The sequence below is a fragment of the Platalea leucorodia genome, assembly GCF_965183815.1.
Source record: "Platalea leucorodia genome assembly, chromosome: 11".
In the NCBI taxonomy this organism is placed as follows: domain Eukaryota; kingdom Metazoa; phylum Chordata; class Aves; order Pelecaniformes; family Threskiornithidae; genus Platalea; species Platalea leucorodia.
In genome coordinates this window covers 2,227,423-2,255,388 of record NC_138833.1, presented here as the reverse complement: position 1 = coordinate 2,255,388, position 27,966 = coordinate 2,227,423, and the positions used below count along the sequence as shown (strand labels likewise).

General features: G+C 43.0%; 3 protein-coding genes across 8 annotated transcripts; 1 reads left to right on the top strand and 2 right to left on the bottom strand.

Annotated features, from left to right (window-relative positions):
- Nucleotides 1-1,122: 1,122 nt before the first annotated feature.
- On the bottom strand, nt 1,123-15,734 carry HMMR (hyaluronan mediated motility receptor). 2 transcript variants are annotated; one of them, XM_082323792.1, is made up of 18 exons: nt 15,633-15,734; nt 14,475-14,573; nt 13,784-13,860; nt 12,903-12,983; nt 11,973-12,161; nt 11,537-11,623; nt 10,889-10,989; nt 10,247-10,321; nt 9,023-9,201; nt 8,043-8,191; nt 7,513-7,727; nt 6,779-6,895; nt 5,794-5,952; nt 3,975-4,127; nt 3,766-3,865; nt 3,353-3,529; nt 2,646-2,808; nt 1,123-1,889 (listed from the first exon to the last, which is right to left on the bottom strand). In XM_082323792.1, the coding sequence occupies exons 1-18, from the start codon at nt 15,676-15,678 to the stop codon at nt 1,870-1,872; spliced, it is 2,187 nt and encodes a 728-aa protein (XP_082179918.1). In that variant the 5' UTR covers nt 15,679-15,734; the 3' UTR covers nt 1,123-1,869. The 2 variants fall into 2 exon arrangements, with proteins under 2 accessions (XP_082179918.1, XP_082179919.1); XM_082323793.1 differs by lacking the exons at nt 14,475-14,573; nt 15,633-15,734 and having other exon boundaries at nt 12,903-12,979.
- A 126-nt stretch (nt 15,735-15,860) lies between these two features.
- NUDCD2 (NudC domain containing 2) lies at nt 15,861-22,048 on the top strand. Its single transcript, XM_082324364.1, has 4 exons — nt 15,861-16,128; nt 16,826-16,874; nt 18,126-18,277; nt 19,274-22,048. The coding sequence occupies exons 1-4, from the start codon at nt 15,940-15,942 to the stop codon at nt 19,355-19,357; spliced, it is 474 nt and encodes a 157-aa protein (XP_082180490.1). The 5' UTR covers nt 15,861-15,939; the 3' UTR covers nt 19,358-22,048.
- Nucleotides 22,049-22,069: 21 nt separating this feature from the next.
- On the bottom strand, nt 22,070-27,703 carry CCNG1 (cyclin G1). 5 transcript variants are annotated; one of them, XR_014229491.1, is made up of 9 exons: nt 27,567-27,703; nt 26,620-26,883; nt 25,624-25,877; nt 24,956-25,034; nt 24,769-24,867; nt 24,332-24,526; nt 23,479-23,668; nt 22,720-22,818; nt 22,073-22,359 (listed from the first exon to the last, which is right to left on the bottom strand). XR_014229491.1 is itself a non-coding variant. In XM_082324362.1 (7 exons), the coding sequence occupies exons 2-6, from the start codon at nt 26,881-26,883 to the stop codon at nt 24,335-24,337; spliced, it is 888 nt and encodes a 295-aa protein (XP_082180488.1). In that variant the 5' UTR covers nt 27,567-27,703; the 3' UTR covers nt 22,070-23,668; nt 24,332-24,334. The 5 variants fall into 5 exon arrangements, 2 of the variants coding, with proteins under 2 accessions (XP_082180488.1, XP_082180489.1); XR_014229489.1 differs by having other exon boundaries at nt 22,071-22,359; nt 22,720-23,668; XR_014229490.1 differs by having other exon boundaries at nt 22,071-22,818.
- Between the last annotated feature and the right edge of the window lie 263 nt (nt 27,704-27,966).

The window sequence follows — 27,966 nt, the reverse complement described above, 5'->3', positions numbered from 1 at the left end:
TGCCCTATCCTTTTTGTCAATATACGCATGCCCTGATAGCGTAAAAAGGATTTAAAATGACACCTAGGTAAAACTGCCAATAAACCTAGAAAGTTTTAAGAATTAAGGCTGTATGAAAAAAGCACGTAGCCATCATAAAAGCAGAGTCCCAATATCTGCAGTATTTTGCTTCATTTTGTCTACTGTCACCCTTCAACAAACTCTTGGTAATGTGATGCAGGACGTGTCGAACACCAAAAGTGAGGTTCAGTTAAAAGCGTACCTTAGCTCAGTGTGCCCACCTCCACCTTTGAGTTTTGTGGAACCCTCTGTTAACATTCACTTGCCCTCATCTCTCTTGGAATAACAGGCTCATTTACAGTTTATAAACACATTAAACCTGAAGTTAATCCTCATCCTACATTGTCAGAAGTTCAAGTAATCCAGCAAATACACAAAGATGACGTTAACAGACAAGACGTAGCAATTTCTTTCCTTGGACTTAACGTGCATTTTCGGTATCACATTTCCTACACACTATCAAGTCTTTGTAAGCTTGTAACGTCAGTACAATAGCAATATATTCAACACGCTCCGCTGTGCGCGCTGTCTGCCTCCAGCACCCACATGCAGGCTATTAGCAGGTCCCATAACAAGAACACAGAGTTCCACCTTTCACTTCGGTTCCAGTATTTGCTTTTGCATTAAGAGAAATTCACAGGAAATGAGAGGATAAGGGAATTGCAGGCTGTATCTATTGTACAGTTCGGCTTAAATAATTTCTTCTGTAAGGCTAGAGAAAACGTCGTCTTTGAGGCAAGACCGACACTGGGCTTCGTTATGAAGCTTTTAGAGTAGAGCAAAGAACACTATGTCAGTTCCACCCAGGTGATTTGATTTTGGTTTCTATCCCTGGTTTGTAAAGGAAATAAACAAACTATTTAATTTAAAATGTTTATTGTGCTAAAACCTTCTTCATTTTAGATGCAGTTAAACAGATTCTTCCCACCTTGCCAAAATTCAAGTCTGCACAATGCGTGCATGCACAGCGGCTATCCTCCCGCCCAGCGCAGGCAAGCGCTGGCGTTCTTCCCCTCCACCCAGCGCTGATCAGTTACAACGGCTGCCCACCAAGATGTGAGAACAGTTCCAGAGGCCAGCAAGCACAGCGTTCGCAAAACGGACACTTCTCGTCAGACACTAATCTTAGCCAGCATGCAAACGTGCAGGGAAGTGCAGTCAATTTGAGTTTGACCTGAAAATCCTCTTCTGAAGGATCAACAGCTGCAATACCCAGCCCCAGGGTTTAAATTAGCATGTCCTGAATACAGACCCCATTAAGAATATAAAAACTAACTGTACAGTCCAGTTTTCTACTTTGGTTCTATATTATGTAGGCCACAGAGGAAAAAAGGTCTCCTGGCAGCATTCCTGCCATTGGTGCTGAAACGACCATAAATAGCAGAAGGAATTTAACATAAAATTTTAAACATGAGATAGATGCAAAAAGCCATCTTTCATGAAATCAGATTTCATTTGTCATCCTTATTCTCCAGTGCTTATTCACTGTTTCTCAATTCAAGCTGCTCTGTCGAAAACAAACTAAGCAGCTTCAGGGTACAAACAAAGTGAAACAGTGAACACTTGTGGAGTTCAAGGTGCAACGATGTTACCAGGAGTCTGGAACACACCCTCACCTATGGCTTCTCAGTAAGAGCATGACCAGGCACAGGTTTTCAAAAAATACAGCATTTAGGCCCTTTCTCTAGTACTCTAATGTGTATTATATACAGCATCTAAGTTCACCTTGAACGAGTAGTCTGTTGAAGTCTTCTGTTGTACATGACTTTATTGGCGATTTATGATATTTTTCTTAATACCAAGAAGAGACTAAATTTTGTTTTTATTACCTGCAAAGGAAAAACATTACTAAGTTTGGGTTTTTCACTATACTCCCACCACATCGAGTAATTATTTGTCTGCCAGGGGAAGGCAGACGCTACTCTCCCCAAACCAGGCAAGCCAGAGTTTCCGACCCCGGAACACGCTGTAAAAGGAAGGTCTGGTGGAGATCGACACCCTCCCACGCGCTCTCCTACGCTGCTCCCTTCGCACACCCCTCTGCTCTTGCCACCTTTCGCTCTGCTCCACGTTCATCTGCAGGCCTTTTGCATCCTACCTTCACGCCCACAGCAGCGTAAGGTCCCGCCAGGGAGCAGCGAAAGAATGCGGGCTCGGACCTCTGGCTGCGCCACCGTTACCCCTACCACCCGCGCAGCAGCCACCGCCACCTCACCAGCTGTAAGGCGCAAGCTGTGACGGAAGGGAAATCGTAGGCGATGCGCGGTAGCAAAGCCAAGTTCACGGCTTATGGGATCACGTGAGGCAGCTGATCCTCTGTAACCCACTCCTCCTTCTTCCCCCCCAAAGGCGCCTGGCAGGCCACCCGCTCGGGTCAGGTTGTAGGAAACCGGGCTGGAAAGCACAGCAACGAACCGTACGCTGGAAGTGCCCCGTTGATGCAGCCTTCCAGCATCTGCTGTGAAGCACAAGCGATGCCGCTCTCCTTCCTTCCCCAAATGCAGCAGACCATGCAAGACCGTCATGCCTTCTTCGGTTAAGTTTAAGAGGTACAAGGACATGGTTACATCAATATCTAAGCTTACCTTCTTTAAAAGGAGTTTTTGGAGGAATGTTTTCCTTGCTGTCATGTTGGAAAGCTTTGGAAGGATCAAAACGCCTAATGCCCTGAATTGCATGTAGTTGCTCCTGAAGATCTCTGTTGGTTTGCTTTTCTTTTGCTAGCAACGCACGCAGTTTTGAGACATCCTAAAGACGACATAATACTTGGAAGTTAGATTAAGAACAGGAGAAAAGCCTGCTTCATCATTTACCGAAGCAGCCCTTTTGACTACTGCTAAGTGCAAACACACATACACAATTACTGGTGGCATTAAAAACCAAACCAAACCAAAACCAAACATAAAGCTGTAGAGGAGCCAGCACCGCTGTATAATTGCTGTCTAACACCACTAAGCAGTACGATAGCCTGAAACGTTCAGGTGTTGCTTTCAGCAGATAGTTTAGTAAGCCTAGAACCTCCAAAAGAGGTAACAAAAAACAACCAAGCTGAGAGCAGGGGTAGTTATTGGCACTGGTGATCCCTCTGTACATCGTATATTCAGTCGAAACTAAAACAGACTCTTGGTGCTTCTGGAGGCCAGTGGTTCATTCTAATCTAGCTCTTGCTTTCTATGGTTCTTGAATGCTCTGCAAGAAGTTTGCAGGATTAGTCCATAAATACGTAGAGCAACAAATAAAGGAATCGTGCAAATGAACAACTTACAGATTTCTAACTTTTCATTTTACAAACCTGCTTCAGGTGACTATTCTCTTCCTTCAACTTCATAACATGCTTGATTTTTTGCTTCTGGTTCTGGTGGCCAAGTAGTTTAGCATACGCATCACTCAGTTTATTCAGTTCTTCTTGGGCTGCACCGTGCTCATTTAAGAGCGCGTTCTTCTCTGCTTCAAACGCATCTAGTTGTTGCTGAAATACATACTGAATCTTTTAGCAATGCTTAAATTAAACATAGCTTTTTACTGAACTGAAATCTGCAAAGACAGATTGGTTTGGGAAGGGCAATAGCTGCAGCTTAGGAAACCATCGCAGGATAAATGCCTTAGAATGGGAAATAGCACGTTTACTTCTAAAGAGCAGAACTTGAGTCAACTGCACACGTCTTAAGCCAACAGATGCTAATAAATATCTAGTTCAAAACGCACCTGAAAAGGCTTAGTTTTGTTATGTAAATCTTCATATAGATTACGCCAGGTCTTTATCTCTTCTTTTAAGCTGGAGGTCACATCTTCATTCACGGTTTTCCTAAAAAGCAAGAAGCAGTGTTTCATTGTGTTCACTGTTAGCTCTCAGCACTTCTTCACACTAAAACGCCGATGCGGTTAACGTGCAGGTTTACTCTGAGAAAAGTCACCTTGATCTTTCCACTTCGAGTTTTCTTTTCAGATCTTCAGTTTGCTCTTTCAGTTTCTCCTGAAGTTCAGTCATTTGTGCAAGGCAAGACTCTTTTGTTCTCTCTGTTTCTGCTTCTTTTAGTGCAAGCTTTGTCTGGACTTGTAAAAGCAACCTGAGGAAGATATAATCCATTATTAATTAGCCCTTAATTTTTTTTTTTTACTCTAAATCTGAAAACAAAAGTAACCATGATAGACAAAGCTGTTAGTAGAAGAACTGAAACAAAGGTTTGCACAAACAGTGCTACAGGAGAAGAACAATACAGAAAGCAATCAAGTTCAAGATGTACAATATTTTTGATGTCTCCCACGAGGAAGCAAGCAGAGCTTTGGAAGCAAGGCGAGATCATATGCTTTTTATTTATGACTGTTGAATGCCAGCAGCTTTTAGTGGAAGATACTTTAGTAGTTAGGCTTCACAGGCAGAGGTTTGCTCAAGCAGAAACCAGTCAAGAGTGTTCAGTGTGGGTGTACTCCAGGGTTCAGACACCCTACCCCTAAAGCACCGCCTTCCCTCTCCAGCCTCAGCCAGTTGAGGCATCAGCTAGGTGCAGACCAAGAAGCCCTTCCCCGCCACACTCGGCCAGCAAGTCAAACAGGACACGACTCTTCAGCTGCCTTTCTTTTACCAGCTCCAGTGGCAACTAGAGGCAATATTAAGGAGGTGGGAAGGAAAGAAAGGGCAACATTGGTTGCCAACACCAAAGCAGTGCAGGTTAAAATAAGCTGGGGTTGTCCTTTGGACAATCTTAATATACTGCCTATGGGTGAACAAGAGAGCAGAAGCATTACAAAACTTTACAGAGGTATTTTATAAATCAAAGAGATAAAGTTGGGCAGATCAGAAATGCCCAGTTCAGTTTGGCCAAAACAGCATTTTAATGCAGTTAAGTAATTTATCCACATGCAAGAGTTAAAAAGATTAGAGCGTTGTTGTTGACTTAAATCCAGCTTCAACTTCAGAAGCTAGCTAGGAACTACACTCAAAGTGGGGAAGGAAATCCTCCAGCACATACACAATATGTTCCGTAACGCGGCTCACGTACCAGCAGCTACCACAGCTGCCCAACGCAGGCGATTGTTCACTGGGACCTTTTAAGACCCAACTCCCCCACTTCCCCGAACAGTCAGGTACTTGCCCAGAGCAAGGGACCTTCTCACGCTCTGCACAGTGAGCTGGAAGGAGAACATACACCACTAAGCTGCTGTTAGACAGAGAAACATGTCCTCAGCTGGTGGCCCAAGACAACTTCTTGGGTGTTCCTACTCATCAGCTGCACTGTGGAGCTTCGTGCTAGGCAGAGAGAGGACCTTTGTTTACCTCACTGCAGTGGGGTAATTCACGGATGGTTAACTGGCACCTGCCTGTGAGCAGAATTTGAGGTGGCACATTATTCAGAGTGGCAAAGGGTGAGCTCTGCATTAAGTATTTGTCTGTCTGCCCCTGCAGATCTTATCTGTGGAGCAGTCACTGTAACTGGTATTTCTGATAAACACAATATCCCAATATATTTCACTTAAGTATTTTCCTTTTCCTGTATGTTCCACATAAAGGGAAAAGTCAAAGCAACTGACTGAACAGACCGATTTTCTAATGCATATAAACTTAATGAATTTTGTGTGTCAGTATTTCCAACTCTCTGTACTGGGAAAAGGAAGAAACTTAAGCTTACACCAAATACTGATTTTATTTGGTAGAGCACCATGTTAAGTTCTAGTTAAGAAGGCAAGCTTTAGTTGGCATTCTTTAGCTTAAGGAAAAGTTTGTCTGTCTCGTACCTTGCACATTCTTCTTTTTCTTTGTTTTTAGTGTATTCTGCTTCCTGAAGCAGCTGTAGATTATCTTGGCCTATTTTTTTTAGGTTGGCAACTTCTTCTTGCAGAGAGGTGTTCTCCAGTTTAAGACTGCGTATTTCTTCAGCTATTGTCTTCTTGTAGCTGGTATTCCAATGCAAATAAGAAAAATCTTGTTACTTTAAACAAAATACAGATTGACATGTTCAGGCCTTACAAAAGCAATACAAGCTCACGCTAACAAGTATACGAGACTTTATAATCTGGGGATATGGCAGTGTTCTGGCACTGATAAATCCAAAGTTAAAAGAAAAAAAAAATTCTATAAAGCCATAAGCAGTAACGCTATGAGTAATTCTGCGATACAGATATTTTCACATTCTGGTAGATATTTTAAAACAAAAGACCTACTATATCTGAAGGTTATTTTAAACACCAAAAGACCCACGATCTGCAGCTTGTGTTGGCAAGTATCCCACTAGCTCCTTCATGGGCGCCTCCATACTTAGCAACAACAGCATCAGTTTTTACATACTTCCACAACCTGAATATTTTGAGAGGAAAGATCTGCAAGAACTGTAGGAAAATGATCTCGATTCAGAGCAAGTTTTGAGCCTAAACCAGAAGTCTTTTTGCAAGAGATTTTAGTGCAAAGAGAACACCGTCACTAGTTACAACTCTCATTGAGGTTCAAGAGCACTTGAGTATTCTAATTGGTTACACTTTGGAAGAAGAAACATCCAGTTTCCTGAACTGGATGCCGAGTACGTCATCATTACACTTGGCTAGTACTCAAAAGGAATAAATGGATCTCTTCATGCCATCAAAAACTCCACCACAAAATCCTCTGCTCTAACACTGTACCAACGCTCACGCACAGCCTTAAGTACCAAGGCACATGAATAAACAGCATATTTTGTTGTAATCTGAGAGATAATCCCAGTCATAGATCTTAATGAAACTTAGATACCTTTCAAACTCAGCAACAGTCTTTCCAAGCTTACACAACGTATTGCTATGCTCCTCTTGGATTTGCAAGACAGCATTGCTGTGCATTTCAGTGATTTGCTCCAACTCAGCATTCTTCCTGAAATAAAAATTAAGCGTTCCACGCTGGACATAAGTATGTCTGAACACATTACCAAACGCTGGTATCAGTTACAGAAGGCTTGCAGTGGCAGCAATAAATTAATTGTGCCAAACCAGTAACTTCTCTGCCACAACTTCTCACGTATTAAAGCACAATCCTCACAGCAGATTTAACTAAGCATTTCCCCCTCCCCTTATTTTCCAAGATCGCTATAGAATAGATTGAACACCTAATAGTAAACTTCCAATACGTGAAAGGAAGAAACAACTTGCTTGAAAAATCTTTCCTAGTCACTGCCCTCTCCAGGGCAGGAACATCCAATACGACATGCAGGTAGCTTCCCCTTCACAGCAATGTCTTATTACTACAGTACTGGCATTTCAAGCAAGGCTCAGCACGCTAATTAAAGAGTTTTAAGACAACATAAAAACTGATTCAAGTCACTCAGCTGGATTAGGTCTAATCACTATCAATTATCAACAACCAGCAAGAAATAAATTGAGATCTGCTCAGATCTCTTTAAAACCCGAATTAGGCTCAGAAGCTTTGTTTATGCTACTGATTTAACACTTTTCCTTTCAAAGCTTTAGAAACAGAAAGTTTATTTCACAAACCCTTTCAGCTTTACTTCCATCTGTGCAAGTTCAAGAGCTTTAGATTCTATTTCTTGTTCCAAGCGCTTCACCAACTTCCCAGCTTTCTTCTCCTTAGCATGTAATTTATTCAGCTCCTTCATTGTATCATTCAGCTCTTCTTGAAGAAGGTGTCTCTCACTTGTTACCTCAGCTTGCAACTCCAGTAACTTCTGCTGCATTGATGCGGATGACTCCTGCATGCCAGAGTATCACAGATTTTAAAGCTACCAGTACTTTTCTGGATATTAAGACTAATTTGCAGTGTTCAGACTTTAAAGCACAAGGATAAGGTCAAATCTACAGGAAGAACCAAAGCACCCGTCATAGCAGCTATGATTCTTACAGATATCGGACCACACACAGTTTCTGCTTGCCAGCACCCACTTGTATGTTCCACAGATTGCGGTGTTATTAATGGTCTAATCTCATGTGTAACCAAAATCAGAACCTTTAGTGCCAGGCATTGGGATTAGAGTCTGCTTTTAGACCAATTTATAGTCTGTATTTACCTTCTCTTGCTGCAGCTGAGACACCATCTCCTCATGTTTCTGAAGCAGTTTTTGGTGTTCTTGTTCTCCTAAACCAAGTTTTTTTTTCAGGTCTTCTATCTCAGCATTCATACTCAGGAATTCTCCTCTGCTCTCAGACAGCTCTTTCTCTGCACAGAGGAATTGTCAATATAACACAAAGTTCCTTTTCTGTCTTCAAAGAACTACAACATCTATCCTTCATAGTACTTCCATTCCAGCTTTAAAGTTAGTTAGGCAAGGGGGGGAAAAGGGAGGAGGAAAAAAACACCACACCCAAAACCAAACCACAAGCCACATCTTTAACCCACCTGGAAGCTCCTCAAAATTGGCTGAAAGTACGCCACTTCAAAAATAATTTTAACAGCAGGAATCTTTGGATCAAGCAATTAGCCTTCACCAAAACAGCAGTATTGCTGGGGAAAAACAACTTATGATTTCCCCAAAGCTTCTCCCACATAATACTGACACATACAAGCCAACTGGTACACAGAGAACCGAGCACCAGTCTCAGCCTGCAGAGCGGCTGGATTTGGGGAGAGTGGGGCAAAGAGGGGAAGGAGGATTCCTGGACACATTCCCAAGACCTCAATGAACTTGTGCACAAGCTGCTAACAGTGGATTGAGACAATACCGTACAGCTTCTCAATGAAGAGTAAGGAAGCTGAACATTTGTGTTCAGCTTTCAGACTAAAGCCATTCCTACAATTTTCATTTCTATGGCATCTACCTTCGTAACCCTCCGTGGAAACACAAATTTAGACTTACCAGATGTCAGATTCAAGGTAGTTTCCATATTGTTAGAAATATGCCTAGCTGTTTTCAACTGGAGCTCAGAGACAGGACTTTTCATTTGGAACAAACCAGTCTGAATTGCCATTTCAGAGCAAACCTATTGGAGATGCTTTCATCCATGTCAGTGATCCCACATATGTCAGCAGCATACAAGCACTAACAATTACCTTTTTCTTGTTGAAGCAACTGACACCTTTCGTTAAGTTCTTTTATCAGTTTAAATGATTCTTCCTCTTTTGTTTTGAGGGTATCCCTCAGGATCCCAATATCTTGGTCTTTCTTAATCAGCATCTCCTCCATCTGGGCAACGTCTAGTTTGTATTTCTCAACTGTTTCTGCAACGCTGCTGTAGGAGAAAATTCAAGTATTTGTTACCACTGAGTTTTGTTTGTAAGCTTACACTTCAGCACAAAGGCAAAATGCTTAGGATTGTTGGTTTCCAACAGGAAAACTGCCTTCACCTACTTTCCCAGACACAAGCTTTTGCACATTAAGACAGGTTAAGTAAAATTAAAAGCAATTTATTTCAACACTGATGTTCTGTTTTAAAATAAACTTATACACTCACACAAATAAAATATAAAGGTTCGATTAAAACAGAATTAGTTGCTATAATTGATTCACAGATGACTGCTACATCCATTTATTTATTTATTTTTTTTTTTTACAAAGTTGACTTGACAGAAAAGCGTACGCATCAATAAATCAAATTTTACAAGAATAAGCAGACTCTTAAGATTATATAGCCAGTTAATGAGGACTCTCTTAATGAGTAAATTGACAGTGGCAGGGGGCATGAAGAGTGAACTAGTTAAATTTAAATACTTCTGTATTTTCACCATGCTCTGAGCTAGGGACGCATTACTGTGAAGCCTGGTTAGATTTTCAAGTGGTTACAAAGCACTGGATTAGTAGTTTTTAGAATCTGACTGACACTCAAACGTACATAATTCATCACAACTCTTAAATGCAAATTGGAGTATTGTCAAGTTCACCGGAAGCCAAGATTGAGGGATTTTTTTGCCCCACTGTACACTGTTTTACAAGCAAGGGCTAGAAGACATTACTGCCAGTACATTAGAGGAAAAGGATTTAGCTTGATTCACGTACGAATAACTCAGGCTAAATACATGATTTCAGGACCCTGATACAAAACCTTCCCACAGTATTGCTTAGCCCAGAAAAGCACAAAAACATTTAGAAAGACAATTAAAATAATATCTTACAACTCCTTTCCATTGTGTGAAAAAAATTTGGATTTCTTTTCCCCCCCTATTTTATTACTGTTAAACAGAATTGTTGCCAAGGTTCTACTTCACCAGTCATAAATGAGGCTTAGTTTTACTGCCTGTTAACTTACCCAGTCCAACTCAAGAACAATTTGTTGTTACCTGAGTTCTGTGATATATTCCAAGAGTTTTTCAGTGTCAGACTTTTCTTCAACTTTCTCTCTCTCAGTAGCAGACCTAAAACCAGAAAGTTTTCATAGTGGATGTATTTAAACAAATTCAGAGCTATTTGTAAGCTATTTGTTTACAGATAAGCAAATAGAAATAAACCACTGACTCGTGACTTAGCAGTAATACATACTTTTCATGATCCAGTTTGGCTGACAAACTGGTACTGGCTCTAAGAGGTGATTCTACCCTCTTTTGATGCTTGTGCCATATGTTCGTCTCATCTGTAGTAAAGATGCTGAGCCATATTCTGCCACACACGAGAATGCTAGAACAGCTGCATTAGCTAGACAAATCATCATTTCCTCCCTTTGTGAATTGCACTACTGGAAAAAGGTTAGGTAACACAATACTGTTCCTCTAGTGTATGTTCATTTTGTAAGAATACAGAAGTTCCTAAAACTTCATTCCATCAAATTCATTCCAGGTCACAAATACCAATAATTTCTGTTCCTTCTCAGCAGGGAGAAGGCCTGTGTTTTTCCCCAAACTACATGCTTACTGTAAGGCATAAGCCTGTAAGCACAGCTAGATGATATAACGTCATCTAAGTCAATTCCTTTCCTTACTACTTACAGTTTTTCTTCTAACTGTGCTACTTTTCCTTTTGAATGCTCTAGATTCCTTTGCACTTCCTGCAGCTTCATTTCCATATCTTCCTGCTTTGCAAGTGCCGTCTTAAAAAAAAAAAAAAAAAAAGACAAATATTACCACCAAAAAGAGATTTAGTAAAAAAAAAAAAAAAATCCATTGTCTAAGAGACAGTGGTAAACAAATTAATTAATAACTACAATTTAATGATAGTGCTTGCTACTATGCTAAAAGTGATTCAAAGTATCCCTCTGTAAGATATTAGCCATTTGTTAAAACAACCACCACCACCACGCCCCAAAAAACACAAACAAGCACAAGAGCTTCAAACTATACCTAGGACCGCTGGCTTTCAAAGACATTAATAGTCTGACCAACAGATTGGTATTGTAACAGAGGTATTTCTAGGCTTCCTTACTTGAACTCAGATTTACTCTGCACATCAACAGCAAAAATCAAGAACATTCGTTGTTTGATCTTTCTTTCTTTCTTTCTCTGCTTTCACTCTACAGAAAACAGAAGAATCTACCTAGTTGAGGACAGAAACAAAACGTGATCTACAGTTCTAAGCCCCTCATTGTCTGTTCCTGAACAGCTCAGAATTACTATCCTGTGCAGTCCAAATGGTCATACCTTTTCCTTAGCATCCCGCTTGTTTCTGAGCTTCATTAACTCCATGCACAGGCTGCTCATTTTCTTCTGCACACCATCTTCAGACAGCTTATTAGGGATGAACGTAAAACCAGTAAGCATCACTCCTCCGTATGAATTACCCTTCACACAATCTTTTAAAAGCGTCCCCCTCCCAACCACAACACTGATCTCCACCCGTCCTTGAGACAGATGTTAGCAAGGCTCACTCTGCCTTTAGACAGAGGCGCACAAGATGCCAAACCAGACGCGCTCTATCCCTGTGGCAATGAAGGGGCACGGGGAACTCGAAAACAAATGCTGATCAGCAACTAAAGTTTCCTCTTGCCCAGGGAGCTTAATAACAGCAAAGTCAAACCAAACTTTTGCTTCTTTGTCTGAATAACAGCAAAGTCAAAGCACTTATTTGTCTGAATACCTTTGACTTTAGTAGTTCATTGGTTCTTGTTAGTTCCAGAAGCTGTTTTTTTAGGCACGCAACGTTTGCCAAAAGAGATGTTTTCTCCTGAACTGCAGCACTCAGCTTTGCTTCAATCTTAACAAAATCCTCATCCAGAGCCTGAAGTTTTTTATCCTGCTCGCCACGCTCTCTCACTAATGCACGAATCTAAAACGAAAAAGGTATTTTTTATTTCCTACTATTATTCTTCTTAAATAACATCATTAGTCTATGCCTATTGTTTTCTTGCAGAGGCCAAGTATCCAAACTGTATCGATTTTCATTCGGAATATATATCTTCAACTCTTGTCATTCACAGGAAAGGAGATAACAGAATCACAACAATCCCCTGTTATTACACACCACGGATTTGCAGTCCTAGCACTTCAGCTGACTTATTTTATGCTACTGAGCCAGTACTACACATCACAGTTAGAACAGTCTTAGCTTCAACTTGCAGTAGAAGCCAACTCTCCTCTTTGGCTGTGGAACAGAAAGACGGAATGTGACATTTGAGACACGTGAGGCATAGGTTAGTACACACAAGTGTACTGGTAAAGACAAGCTAGCTGCCTCTTAATCTTTAAAATTATGTGAATTATTAAGGAAAAATCTCAGCAAACAGTTGTTAAATAAAACAGAACCTTTTTGGGGCAGAGAACATCGGACTTGGTATTAGATATTACCTGCATAGCTGTTCACACTCGGTGGGAATTTATGTAATTCCATTAACAGGCCCAGTGTTTTCTCCATACCATAACGTTTGATAACATCTGCTCTACACAGAGCTGTCTGCAAACTACCTGTATGCTACGTTATGCAAAAGAGGCTAATTTTACCAGCTTGTATTTTTTGTTATGGTAAGTGGGAAACATGTCACAGGATTGCACTCATATAATGTATTCATACCTCCTTCTCCAGCGTCTTCTGCTTCTTTTTCTCTTTCATAAGGATAAGATCTTTTTTAGGCTTCAGAGTCCCATTAGCTGGCTTTTGAAAACAGATGTATTAGAAATATTTGAGCTGATCTCTAGCTGCATGCTAGTTTAACAATGCAGTTAAATATAAGAGTGGATGCCTTCATACAGACAATACTATTGAAGATACACACACAGAAAATAAAAAGCAAACATCTCTCTCCCACACACAGGGCAGACAAGTATCAGGCGAGGATGGGTTTTACCACTGTACTTTCTCAGAAGCATTACTCTGAATGGACAACTCATAACCATTGTGATGGGAAGGAGATTAAGAGACATTAGCATCCCCTAAACTGAATAAAAACCACTTTAATCTCTTAACCACAGGTTTGTTTGCAGAATTTCATCCTACATCATGAGTATCAGTACAGTAAATTAGTAGGTCAGGGTTATCATTTTTTGACTTGTTAAGCTATGCATCTTCAAGTCCACATCCTCACACGTTGCACTGAGAAGCTGCATATACAGTATCGCCCCCTCTTTGTTTCTGCTCATATGAAATCAGAAACACGCCCTTCTTAAAAAGTAGCAGCCACACCATAATTACATGGTGAGCAAGAGGCAAAAAACCCCAGCATTGTAACACCAAAGACCACAAGCCACTCTGTAGTCATTACCACGTGGTTCCCACGGATGCTGCAATTTCATTTTTCCTTCTTAGTTACTAAGGAATACAGGCACAGTAACGCGCTTCATAGTTTACTCAGGGAGGTTAATAGTAATTGTACAAAGGGGCTACATGACTTAACTAGTCACAGTGAGCCTTAACTGCAATTTAAGAGTGTTACAGACACCACAGGAGAGTCTTACTGTTGATCCGAGAGATGTGAGTCTCCTTCCTGTTACAGGGGTAGGTGCACTCTTCTCACTGTTCAGATTTGTCTCACCTGCAGAAGGTTGTAGAAAAGAATGGTGAAGGAAGAGGGTGTGCATGCACACGGCGAGGAAAATTTAACCAAACTAGACAAGGTTAATTGGCTTTTTCTACAAAAGACAGAATGCCACCTGATTATTAGACTATCCCCTTCACAGCTGTTTTCTTATTACAATCAGGCAGCTCAATACGAGTCATCTGGGCACTTGACAGAGCTTAGAGAGAGACTACCAGATCACAGTCCGTTTTCAGAATTCAGCTTCTGCCAAGTTTCCCGCCCCCCCATCCAGATCCATGCTGTCAGTTTTGAACTGAGGGATGCTTTATATCTGAAAAAGCCATGGAAATATCACTAAAACAAGGTTAACAAAGTAGTTAAATCATTTATTTGATCTCCAGAGGTCCCCCTGATTAGCAGAAGTCACATATAAAGCTATTTTTGGAAGATTCAGTTAGACATGTTTTTACAGCTGCTATTCCCTTGAGCTGGAGGGCAGGCAATGAGCCCCTGCAACAGAAAACGATTTCTAAACAAGAACGAAGCAGTAACAGCATGTAAGCACTAATAATTGTAGCATTCAAAGATATTATGCCATCGTGTTCTGTGCAACTTTTAGGACTACTTACTCTTCTGTTTCCTAACCCGTTCACACGTTTCAGAAGAGAGAAAACTTTTCAGTGCATCTGAAGATTTAACATCACGGGATCGTTGCAGTGGGGTACATACTAGAAATTAGATTTTCAGAACAGCAGAGAACTATTAAGGTAAACGATCAGGTTTTCAACTTCAACAAGTTGAGGCTGGTAACACATCTAAGTTAAATCTACTTAAAAAAAAACCAAAACCAAACAACCAACAACAACTGGAGTCTCAGTTCTCCTCACCCTCCACATAAACGAGAAGACTCTGTACAGCACACCCGCTTCGATTATTACACCGCTAACAAAATTAGAAACTGTGATTTACATATACAATATTGCAAGACATCTTATTAGTGACAGCAGTGCATGAACTTCCATACCCCCCCAAATGGTTAGAGGATCTTAGTGCTAATTGGTGAAAAGCCAGTCTAAAGTAATAAAAGGCTAAAAAGCAAACTTAACTGTTTGTTTTCAAACCTCTTCTTCCAGTTTAGAAGAGACTACTTAGATGTTATTGAATGCCAAACTTTTCCTCCAAAGAACTAAGTTACTAAAACTTTTTTTAATTTTTTTTTTTTTTTAAATTAAACATTTTAAGGGAAACCGCAGACAACACCAAGACGGCTACAAACTCTCCGTACAATTATCGCTATAGTCAGAGGGTCTCAAGCCCACTAAGTGCTTATCTATTTGCTTCAGCTTTCTGCAAACGAGAGCAACTTCATTTAGTACGAGAGCAGGCGACGGCAGCAGAGCGACATTCAGCGACAGGCAAAAACTCTCGGTGAGAAACTTCTACACCAGAAAGCGCTCTCGGGAGCTTCAGTCGTGACTAGTTCTGTGCGTTTCTCTCGTAGTTTTGTATCACGACATCAGAAGGCTCCCAAATCCCGGATTGTCGCTGTTTTATTTACTACGCATATATACGTTCAGTGCTACGTTTAGTAGCCGTTTAGCTGCGACCAGGATCCGACCTGAAGTCGGAACTTTTTCCCTCAGGAGAGCCGTACGAGCGCTCGGACGAGAGGGCCTACAGGCAACTCCCCTCACGGGGGGAGCGCCGGCAGAGGGCCGGGGGAGCGCTGAGGCAGCGGCAGGCCGGCGGCCGTTCCCCCCCGCGCTCCCTCCCCGCCGCGCACGTACCGGAGCTGTCGTTGAAGCGGCGGAGCGGCGCCCTGCTGAAGGCCATGGCGGCGGACGGGGCCCAGCAGCGCGCAGCCCCCTCAGCATTCAAAGGGACCAACGGCCACCGCCGCGCGCCCCGGCCAGCCAATCACCTCCTGGCGTTCGGGGCTGGCTCAGCCAATCAGCGCCCCTGCCACGGAGCACGCGCGCCGCCGTTCCGGTGACGTGATTGGGGGTGGGCGGGAAGTGGCGGCCAGGCCGCTCCCGTCCCGTCCCGTCCGGCGCGGCGCGGCGCGGCGCGGGGCCGCCGTCGCCGCTGCCGCTCATGTCGGCGCCTTTCGAGGAGCGGAGCGGGGTGGTGCCCTGCGGGACGCCCTGGGGCCGCTGGTACCAGACGCTGGAGGAGGTGTTCATCGAGGTGCGGGTGCCGCCGGGCACGCGGGCCCGGGACGTGCGCTGCAGCCTGCAGAGCCGGCACATCGCGCTCGCCGTGCGCGGCCAGGAGGTGCTGCAGGTACCGGGGGCCGCGGCGGGGCGGGCGGCGAGGGCCGCGGGGTCCGGTGGCCGCGGGGAGCTCCGCGGGGAGCGGCAGGGCCGGCTGCCGCCGTGCGCCGCCCGGCTCCCTCCTGGGGTCCCTGGACCGGGGTGGATTCGCGGTGACACCCGCCAGAAACGGGTTCGCGAGCCGCGCCGTCTTTTGCAGGCGGTCGGGAAAATAAAGAGCGCAAATCGCCGTGGCGTCGCGGCCCCCTGTCCTAGTGACTTGGGCGGCGCTTGAGTGCCCGGCCTCGGCGGCTGCCGACAGCCGGCGGCAGATCCAGAGCAGGCTGGCTGTCGCGTCGGCGATGAACAGCTCTGGGTCTCACGCCGCCCCGTAGCCCCGCGCGACCCGCGCAGAAACGCTGGCGTTTCCCTGGCAAGTCTGTTAGAAACGGCATTCCCGCCTGGGAAACAGCCCCGTTCAGTGACACCGGAACAGCGACGGGCCTTTTCATCGTGTTAAATGCCTCATTAAAAAAAAAAAAACATTGTGTAACAAAAAATAATTCTTTGATCGTCTCTGTGCAAGTCTATACTTATAGGGCCAGGTCCTCCTATTCATTTTCACTAGAAAACAAGAAGGTAGGTTGGGAGTAGAACTTCACAGTTCACTATGAGCTGGACACTGATCGCGTTTTCCTCCTTTGTAATGTTGTGCGTGTCTTTTGCAGGGTAAACTTTTTGACTCTACAGTAACTGATGAAGGAACGTGGACGTTAGGTAATAACCTACCTCTGAAATGACATGATGAGGGCAGTGGAGCTTCTCAAATCGCACTGCAGAAGAGTTCACCCCCCTTTTTTAATGGGAAAGATTACTTCCCTGGACATAGCTTTGTAAAAAAGACAGTTATCATTGCCAGACCAAGGAACCGAGGCAGTACAAAAGCCCTAGAGATCAAGGTTAAGGGGAAAATGCTGTATTTGAGAAGGCGGTAGTCGGTGGATTACAGACACTTCCCTGTAGTGAGAAGCTTTTTGCAAACCCTCGCTAAAGGTAGACAGTTTTGGTACCGTTATGTGGTCTGTGCCTCTCCATCGGTGTTACTTTTCTTGTTTTTTCTCCTTCTCTTATGCATTATGTTTTTGGGATGGGTGACAAAACCTACAGTCCAAGAGAATCAAAAAGCGATCTAAAAGTCACACTAAGGTACCTACAGATAATGAGCAAAGAAAGCTTCTCTGACCATTAGATCATAAATATTGTAAAGCGTTCAGAATATTTTGGGTTTTGGCAATCATATTTGTGGACTGTGCCTCTCACTTAATGGTTTGCTATGGTGGATTTTGTTTTCCATTCAATATTTATTCTAAATTGATGAATAATTTAGTAACTTAAACAAGAAAATTAAAGTGTAAACAAACATTGTGAAGTCTACTCTTTTCCAGTATGCAGATAATCTTCAAAATACACTTTATAATGCTGTATTTATTCAATTAAGTAGAACTAAACATCCTACCTGTTAACTTTGAAATGTACTCCCAATATGTTGTCTATAGGCATACTGTCTGTGTTTAAATAACTTGATTATACCTCCATATGTCGCTAAAACTTAGTTCTGGCTTTTGCTGGTAATAACTCTCTGTAAAGCCTGACCTCGCATCCCTCCTTATTGCTTTAGCTGAGCTGTATATGTAGTAATAGATTAAAAATTTTCTCTGTTGTGAACCTCTCTGAAAGGTTAGTTTATGTTTGTAACAGAAGTACTTATGAACTGTGTTTCCATCCTTTAAAACAACGTCAGCATTTTACAGAGGTGGCTGTATAGGCTATCTTTGCTTCAGCCTTTCTGGTTCTTGTTAACGTCTATTTATTTATCAATAACCCTGTTGGCATTGGCATTAAGAATGTAAATGACTTCACCAAAAAAATCCTGCGCTTGTTAATGGTGAATTCACCAAAACAGCAAAAAAGACTAGCACATAGGACCGCGTTTAATGGTTGTTTTGTGCGCCTGTTTTCATTCAACAGAAGACAGGAAGCTGATACGAATCGTTCTGATGAAGACAAATCGAGATGCTGGAAATTGCTGGACGTCTCTGTTAGAAAATGAGTATGCTGCTGATCCCTGGGTACAGGACCAGATGCAAAGGAAGCTTACCCTGGAGCGATTCCAGAGAGAGGCAAGTGAAACACCGCAATTACTCCTTATATTTTGTGTGTGCACACAGAGGTTACGGCCATGAAAGCTGAGCAAAACTGTTCTGCTGTCCAGTGCCGTGGAAACATGTGCTGTATAGTTCAGCATATATGGAATGCTCACGAAGCTTTATTGGTGTACTTTCAAGAGGCTACTCAGTCTGTAGCCTGGATGAAGGTGTTGTGAAAAGTTAAGCTGAGTTTGGGGGGCGGGTATTGCTGTTTTAGGGTTTGTTGCATAATGCTAACAACTTTTCACATCAGTTAAGCTACACACAATTTCTGTTATTATCTAGAATTATGACATAGCTATATTTACAACAAACTTCTAACACCAAGCTCTATTGAATATGTTTGTTTATAACATCAGGTGATGCAGAATAGTTAGCTGGAAAATATTTTCCTTGCCCTTTTACTGAAATTCCTTAAATTGTTTTAGTACACCTTTAGCACGCGACTATTCCTATGCAAGTCTGCAGAGTTGCAGAATTACAACTTATTACTTAACAGCTGAATCAGCACACTACGGACTGCAACAAAGAACATCATTTTTATGAAACTTGTTACCCAGCACAGCAGGTACTTGTATTTTCAAGTAGTAATTTCAAGGGACACCAGAAGCCAGAAATTTTTCTTAAACTTTCCTTAATAGTTCTTTACTAGGAGATCCAACTGCTTGCCAAACTGAGAACAGCAGCACAAAGCTACTTCAGCAGTAGGCAACCAAACTATGACAATTCAAGGTTTATGTGTTGATGCATTTTCCAAGAATTTCCGTGCCATGAGGAACAGCTGACAAGTTGATTGTTGTATGGCCTTGTTAGAATGCAAACAGTTTGGGGACTTCTGTGTGTGCGTTGTTTGGAGTTTGTTTTTTGTTTTGTTGTTGTTGTTTTGTTGTTTGTTTTTGTTTTTTTTTTTTTTTAAACCTTTTTATTAAGAATAATCTATCTATTAAACTTTTCTCTTACCTCCATCAGAACCCTGGATTTGACTTCAGCGGGGCAGAAATTTCTGGAAATTACAGCAAAGGAGGACCAGACTTTTCTAGTCTTGAAAAGTAAACTTTTTATCTGTGTTCCTTGAGAGGAATGACACGTTACACTTAAAGACTGGAATCACGTAACTGGTGAAGACTTCAGTGATCTCTTCAGCAGATTGTTGTCAAGTAATTACTTCAGTGAAGAGAAAGAAGATCTCTTCCAGCAGAATGAAGACCAAGTGTTACCAGCTCATTTGTAAGCTGCAATAACTTTCCAATACTAAGGGACAAACTATAGAGAAAGAGGTACATAAAAAAGTAACATCTTTAAGCAGAATGTTGGTTTTGGGTTTGGTTTTTTTTTTTTTGGAAACATGATAGTAAACTCATCAGTTATAACTATACCACTTGTCTTTATGCAAGAATATCTTATTCACCATTGAAGAATAGATCTTATAAGCAAGTTATTTAGTATTTTCTCTTAACTTGCACCAGGAAAGACATTAGGATGGCTACAGTTACACATTCCCTCTGTAGCAGCCCTCTGAGAACTCATAAATGTCATTCTAAAACAGTGGTTTAAATAAAGACACTACTGCATCTTGCCTCAAATAAGGTTTTACAGTCCACTGTTCTGTCAAATGTACCACTAATGATTAACACTTGCTACCAGGTAAGCGATACTAGAAAACTGAAAGGTCAGGTGAAAGTCTGGATATAAATAATTTTATGTGTTAATGTTATATAGCCTTTCAGTATAAATATTTAAGATTTTGAAAGTAAGAGAATATAATGACTTTTGAAGGGAAGTCCCTAAGTAGGAAATGGTGTCTTGCATCTATTCATTACCAACATAAAGCACAAGTTGTTGATAGTGTATCTAAGGTGGTCTAGGTTTTTGTAGATAGGTTTAAATTTAATAGCCACATTTTAAACTCAGCGATTGCACGATACAGTATCTTGCATGTGCCAATTACATATCAGGAATTTTCTGCTCCTTGTTAAGGATGTGGCCGAAAAGCACTCCAACCACAGCATTATACAGAACGAATGCTGTGTCAAACAGACTAACAGAGGAAGAAAACACGATTGCCAAATCCTGCTGTATTCTGAACTCTGAAACTACTGCCTGTATTGCAGTCCTAAGCAGCAGTCTCACTGGAGATAAACTGCCAGCAGCTGTCCATCATACTGCTGAGCCTCATTTCTAAAATTGCATCATTATTTCAGTTGGCATATGGCAAAAATAAAGCAATAGTTGAGGAAGAATGCTGTCATTGCAATATATCCAATGCTTTCTTGTTGTACGAGCAAGCAAGCATTAATACTCGTGAAATAATCAAGCACGCTCCTTCTACCCACGCCATCTTTACAGGATGTAAATCAGTCCATACATCCTGCTTGGGTTTTAGAGAATTTGCCTTACTGTACAAAGGAAAGTAGCGCGGGATCAAGTGCTGATTTAAGGCTATGAAGTTTTGTATCTTCAGCATGATCCTAGTAGAGAAGGTAGATGGTATAGCTAAGACACGAACGAGACTGCTGCAAAAGTAACTGAAGAGAGGGAGGATAGAAAACAATTAATGTTACATCAAAATGCTGAAGTACTCTCCAGTGAAACAGTATTTTTTGTTACAGCAGTTGATTTGCACAGGACGCTTTTGGACGTCTTTTGCTTATAGCAGAAGTTTAGAGCGGCATCTGACAATTCAGTGCGTGAACTTACATTTACTATATGCACTTTCAAAGCTAAATTTTATGCCCATATTTTCTGCTTTATGAAGTAGCATGAGAGTTATCCCACAGCTAAATCCAAGGGTGATGACAAGGAAGCAGACAACTGAAGTAGTATTCAGGCATCAGAGCTCTGAATTGTTTTAAGAGGAAAGGTTTGAACTACTTGGTTAGCTACTTCTGTCATCTACTCTAAGTTACAGACCTACAGACTTCCAATTTTGGAAGAATCTAGATGAAAATAAAAAGGTATTGATGCTTTGACTTTCCTTAATCAGCATCTACTCAGTTCTCAGTCTGCACTTTAACAAACGGTGGTTTGTGTTCCATCTCACAACAGCCTCACTGGGACTCAATCCCTTGCTGCTTAGACAAACAGAAACAGGTACTTGACAGATCCCCGAGTTTGGGTATGTCACACGCTCTCCAGAGCAACCCACGCTATAGGAAATAATCCTGTGCACTTATTCAGAGTGCTACTCTGCTATGTAAATGGGTGGAGGACAGCCTACTGGCATTTTTTCATAGATCTGGTTCAAGATCGACGCAGAGTAATGCCACAGCATTGCTCTCTTTATCGAAAGAACCACAGCTGCTCTGAGTCATTGTTAGGCACAGAAATGCATAGCTCAACTCATACCTACTCAAACTGGGATGCTCAGATCAGTGCAGAAACTCAAATCTTGGGATTAGAAAACCGAGTGCCAGATTCTCTTAAGCAAATGTATAGAAACAGGTGATATGTACTATTAGATAAATAATGGAAGAGGGTTGAAGTCCAATTTGAACAGTCTAAGCTACTTACATCAGTCTTTTCTATCTTGACACTTTCACATCTCAAAGGATTTTGAGTAATCGTGGGCCAAGTTGAAATAATTTTAATCAAGAACTGTTGAGTTTTTCCTGTTGGTTCTGTAGCCTTTCCCAGGCAGCCTCAACTTCTTAAAAAAAAAAAAAAAATTTGAAAAAATGTCCATAATCTCTTACCTCCTGCCTGGAAGTTTTCCAGGTACTGTTCAGATATGTCACTTCAGACGCTTCCTACTAAGACGTTTTATAACAAACAGGAAAAAAGTTCCCCAGTTAAGCACATTTCAATGTTTAATTGAAAGGTACATATCTTGATATTGAGACATGACAATTAGAATTGCACATTGCATCTTCTCCTTCTCTCCCAGTAGGCTGACCACACCTTTGTCCGAATCACTTGTATGCTTTCTGGAGGCCGGCACAATGCACAGATAGCACTGGCAGATGCAAAACGCAATTACATGTTATGCGGTGCAGTCACTCCCATGAGGTCATGAGAACGCTTGATTTGTCCAGTACAGAGCTTTGGTATGAAGTCTTCTGTGAAAGGTGTAACTAGTTTGAGATACGCAAAGAACGGCTTCCCCCTCAGCTGTGACCGTAAAGGGCTGGCTGGCTAACATCTGAGCCCACACTGTATTCAGAACTTTCTGATCTCTCCTTCTCCACTAAGCCAGTTCATACAGCAATCGGTCATTAACAGCCTATCGCCAACAGCCTCTGCTCCGCAGTGACGCAGAATTGCAGAGGTCGTTAGCAATGTTCCCCCCAACACCTCTATTCATCTTACATACAATAACACATTCTTCTTACTCACTTCCTTGTTAGCACCAGAAGCACGATATGCCTCAAGTACTGACCTGGCCTTCAGAAAAAACAGTTGTATTTTACAAAGCTTACCATTAAAGCGATCAGAGTTGATGCAATCTTCAGTATTTTTCAACTAGACTGCTCCTACACACAGGCCAAGATGGGGCATGAGCCCTGCTCCTGCTGTGCCTGTAAAAATGCACCTGTTCAGCATCGGCATTTACCTCTCGTACAGTAAAACTAGAAAACTGATGTCAGAGCTGAGGCCCAGTACTTCCCCTCCGCCCTCAGTAGGTATCAGGAGGCTTTTACACTATGAAGTAACTCAATCTCAGTAAACTACACCTCTTATGAAATACTGAAGCTACTGATGCTGTATTAGCGACTACCTTTCACAAGGCAATGAAATAAGGTTTCTCCTTCCTCCTGCTCTAGCTACCCGACGTGCCCAGTGGGTATCCCATAGCCTCGTTTTTGATGCGTGTCTATGGCAGGCGGCCAGCGCCCTGCCCAGCAGGAACAGGCGGACACACGACACTGCCCAAACAGCACGTCCGGTGGACTGACAGGCAGTTGCTATGGTTGTCAATATCGAGCAGGATTGGTCTTGTTCGTCTGAGATGCTGCAGCACTGTGCTACTGCAGATGTTTTCCTAGCATGACGTAATCTTTGGGGCGTGAACCAGATTTTTAAAATTAAATCTATAATTCAGCACCTGCAGTTAGAGTAAACCAAGGTTAGACTACACAAGCTGCTCTACAAACTATAAGGTGTTAAAATGCCTTGTATCGGTATTGTGGTATTTCACTGAACAGTAAACAGTCTAACAAATAAGACTGAAAACTGACACCGAATATTGTTGTAATCATCACGAAACGAACATATTTGCTGGAAGAATCTTTAGTCTGAAGCATTACATATTCTTTCCATGAGTTGAGTTCTTCATTATTAAGATCAGGTTTCAGACTTTGTTTCTCAAATATTCATGTGTCTGTTGACAAGGTCACAGGATGGTTCTCCCCTCATCTTATTGTATTCCTGTAAAAAAAAAAAATACCAGTCAACTGAAGGGCTTTCTATAAGAGCCAAACAAAGCATCAGACTTTAACATAGCGAGACAACAGTAGGATAGCTGTTACAGAAAACATGTAGCCATTGGAATTAAAGTCTAGATAAGGAAGTAGTTCCAAATTTCTAGAGGGTAAAAAACCAGTAATATGAATAGCTGAATTAGTTTGTAGACTTTACTAAACAGACAGTTATACAAGTAAAGCTGTATACAACTGTCTTCCTTTTACGTGGTTTAAGTGAACAATTACAAGAAACTTGTTCTAATAGGCAACTGTTTCCTCTTAACCGATTCTTCATAGGACAGGAGCAAGCCAAGTTTTTTCTCTGCCTTTTTACCAGTTTTACTCCACATTTTAGTTTGAATGAGGTCCCAATGCCTGTAGAACCCATTTCTGCTCCCACAGCACACCAGAGGATCAGTTCTTTTTCCAGTGTTCATATATTAGGTTGCCACTTCTTTAGGCACAGCACTGGCTCAAGCATGAACACGAGAACAGAGCAGCCTCTATGACAGGCCTACTGCGTTTATGTTACATGTCGTAGAGGTTACCTATATGGAATAAGAACCTTTGAGGTAACTGACAGCTAATTACTTCTACATTATCAGAAGCTGATTTTACAAGGAGTTACCTATTATGAGCTGGTCTCTGGAATTGTAGGAAGGTGTGTTATTCTGTAGTAGCTGTGTTTAAGCTGCCGGGCTGTACGTCCAGACACAATCCATTTTAATTTCTGGACATTTGGTTTGGAACACTTGCTCGAGGAATATTCCGTAAGGCACTTTAACACCAGTTCCTTCCAGAAGGTCAAATCTCTGCTGTTTATCTAAATAGCAAGACAGAATCTCATATGTTAACAGCTCATTAAACACTTGTTTTATACTTTCAGCTTCTTCATGTAAGACAGGAAACCAAAGATCGCAAGCCAATTGGAAAAAACAAACAAACAAACAAAACAACCAAGCCACAAAAGAAACAAGTATGCCAATGGACCTCCCCCTTCCCCACTGTGTAGGCCCTTGCATGCATTTTTTTCCCTTCCTCCCCTGAAAATTTATGTATACATACCTTGGAATGCAACTGCAGAAATTCCAGTGCCTCTGTCAACTCCATTAGTTTTTGTTCTTCTATTTCTAGTGCCATAATAGACAGTGCCAAGACGGAAGGCTGGAGAGAGAGACAGAGAAAACGTTTTTAAACACTGCTTTGTTAAGTTTCAGTAGTTTCGTTGTCTTTGAGCTTTCAAGACATTTACCTTGGCTTTAGAAAACATGATTCTGCAGTGACATGCCTTAAGATGGGTCTCAAGTCTCTCAAAATTAAGGTATTTTCTCCTATAATAAAAAAAGATGAGTAAATGTAGAAGAAGAACGCAAGCTTGATCAAGGCAGCACCGCTCTGGGAACTCAGAGCAGCAGTCAGGATATTTGTTATCTAAACAAAGGCCTCGTTTGTCCCAGAAGTTCTAAGGTTACAGTCAAACAGGTGTCCGGCTTTGGCAGTCCTAATGCCAAAAATAAATCTTGTGTTACATTGGGGAGCGTTGCGTTGTCAAAACAGGCTTACCAACAAGGAATTTTAATGCTTACTAGCAAAAGGAATCTTTCTAAGCCAGATTTCAAAATCTTTGCAGTGAGGCAATACTTAGGGCAGCATAAGCAGAGATTTATTATATCATCATTATTGAGCAAGTTTGGTTTTTGGCTCAGAGAGCAATACTCTTTAGATCACTTTATGCAAACGACATTTAAAATAATATTAAACTACAGATATTCACATTTATGGTATTTACCAATAAAGGGGGAAAGTTTGTAGGGTTTAAGTATAGAAAGGCCAATTACTCCAGTCATTTCCCTGCTTACTTTTCTGCATAGGCTTCCTGATCATATGCAGTCATAGCAAAATAAGTATTAGATATTTTACCTTTCACAGCTTAAATTCTCATGAATGAGCGAATGATACAGTTGGAGAAATTGGAAGGCTGTTGTAGCTTTGACTTTCCAGGACAGCTTCTCCAATACGATTTTCTCCATTCGCATCATATCAGAAACAGTGAACCTATACTGGCTTATTCGAATTAAGTCAGTGGCTAAGGGAACATTTCTCTCTTCTTCTGATGCCTTCACAGCCAAGTAGAAGCAGCTGAGCCCAACACAGCCCAAATGTTTAGGCTGTACCTAAAGAAAAGTAAATTGTTGTTACTTTCAAAGAGTTTCAAAGCCTTTGATCAGCCATTTCAACATGTAAGTACCAAACTATATAGGCACCAGTGTATTTTAGGAAAAAATTATGGGGGGCAGGGAAGACTGTTGTGTTTTTTGAAGACTGAGAAATCAGTCTTTTGCCTGCTTACATTCTTACCTTTATTTAACTAAATAAGACCGTTACACACTACAAGTTCTGCCTCATTTATCCAAAAAGCAAGATTGCAGAACAATGTATTTTGATTGAGGTAGAACTGGTTCCTTAATGAGGTTCTATACTAGCCTTATCAGAAGCTTTTAGGATTTAAAGTGTTGCACATATTGGCTTATGCAAAAAAAAAAAAACAACCAACTAATTGGTGTTTTTTTTTTACTCTCTCTATATACATACACACATCTATGTGTACATGTGTGTATATATATACACACACACTCATTTTATTCCATAGGCATTACAGTCCCCATTTTTAATGCTTATTTTGGATTCAGAGGTCTTTCAAATCATTGTTTTCCTACCCAGTCCATCTAGCTTTCTCATTTTTCTTTTAACACGCAAGGAAAACAAGCTTTTGTTACAGCTTTCTTAACAATACTAAAATCTGAACAGGGAAAGCCCTTTTTTAGCTCCTGCCCAGTGAGAAACTCTGGAAGGAGCTTAACCTTTAGCCATCTAAAACCAAGATGCTCTAACTTGTAATGCTTTAAAAAGCCATACCTTCATTTTCGACAAGAATCTGTCTAAGAAATTCACAGCTAGTGAAAATGTCTCTGTATGGAAGCCAAAGAATTGAGTTAAGCTGAGGAGATCTTTCACTTCAAAGTCTCGCAGCCTTGCAGTCATTCGGAGGCCATTATCATGAGCAGATTCAATTAGTCTCAGGCCAGAGGCCTTTGGCTGACATCTTAACTCCTGCTCCAACAGGGCTGTGAGCTGGTACAGCAGCTCCTGAGCTTCAGTAGTGACAAGTGTTTCAATCATCTGTAACGAGAAACAAAGATAAGCGCATCAAACAGCTAAAAGGGGAAAAAACCTACAAAGTTAGAGTTGCCTCTAAAGCAAGGATAGAAACTTTCCCTTCCCTGTAGGTACGTGGACTGCTCATGTGTAGGTCTAAGTACTTGTGCCAATTAGCAACGTGTGGAACACTTGGAGGGGACCGGCTCGGGCACGCACGGGCGGCACCGGCGCTGGGCCCGCTGCGCCGCCAGCCCCTCGCGTAGGCAGGCAGCGAGGCTGCCGCTGCGCCGAGCGGGCCGGGCCTGAGCAGCCTGCCGGGGGCCAGGCCGGGGGCCAGGCCGGGCCCGGAGCGGCCGCCCCCCCGCTCGCCCTCACGGTGCTTTTCAGCCCGAACCTCGCAGTGCCGCCGCCCGCCTCGGGCACGGGGCGAGGCCGCGGCTGAGCCAGCACCAGGCCGCGGGGCTCCGCAGCCGGGGCCCGGGCGCTCCCGCGGAAAGGTGCCCGCCGCCGCGCCCCCCAGCCCCCGCCCCCGGAGCCCCCCAGCCCCGCGCCCGGGCCCGGCGGCGGCGGGGTTCGCACCGCGCAGGCGCCGCCTCCCCGGGACAAGCCCGGGCCTGCCCTGCGCCGCCGCGGGGGCTCCGCCGGCGGGACGGAGGGGCCCCAGCCCGCCGCCGGCGGGGCCCGGCCCGGCCCCACGCCCTTACCTTGTCCCTGCCGCCCCGCTCCCTCCTCTCGCGGGGCGGCCCGCTCCCGGGGCGGCCCGCACGGCAGCCGCGGCGGCACCAAGGGCTCACCCCAGAGCGCTGCCGCGCGCCGCCCGGCTGAGGCGGTGACAGGCTTCCAGGCCGGCCAATCGCGGGGCGGGGGCGGAGGGCGGGGAGGGGGCGGAGCGCCGTCGCTAGGAGACCGGCGGGGCCTGCGCCGTGGCGCCCCCTGGTGGCACCGCCTCCCGCCTGATTCCCGCGCGCGGGCGGGCGTCGCTCCTCGCCTCAGGGCACGAGGGGCCGCGGAGCCGCGGGCGCTGCCGCCCGCTGCCCTGGGGGCGCGGCCCGGCCCGGCCCGGCCCGGCCCGGCCCGGCCGCTGAAGGCGGGACGCTTGCCGGC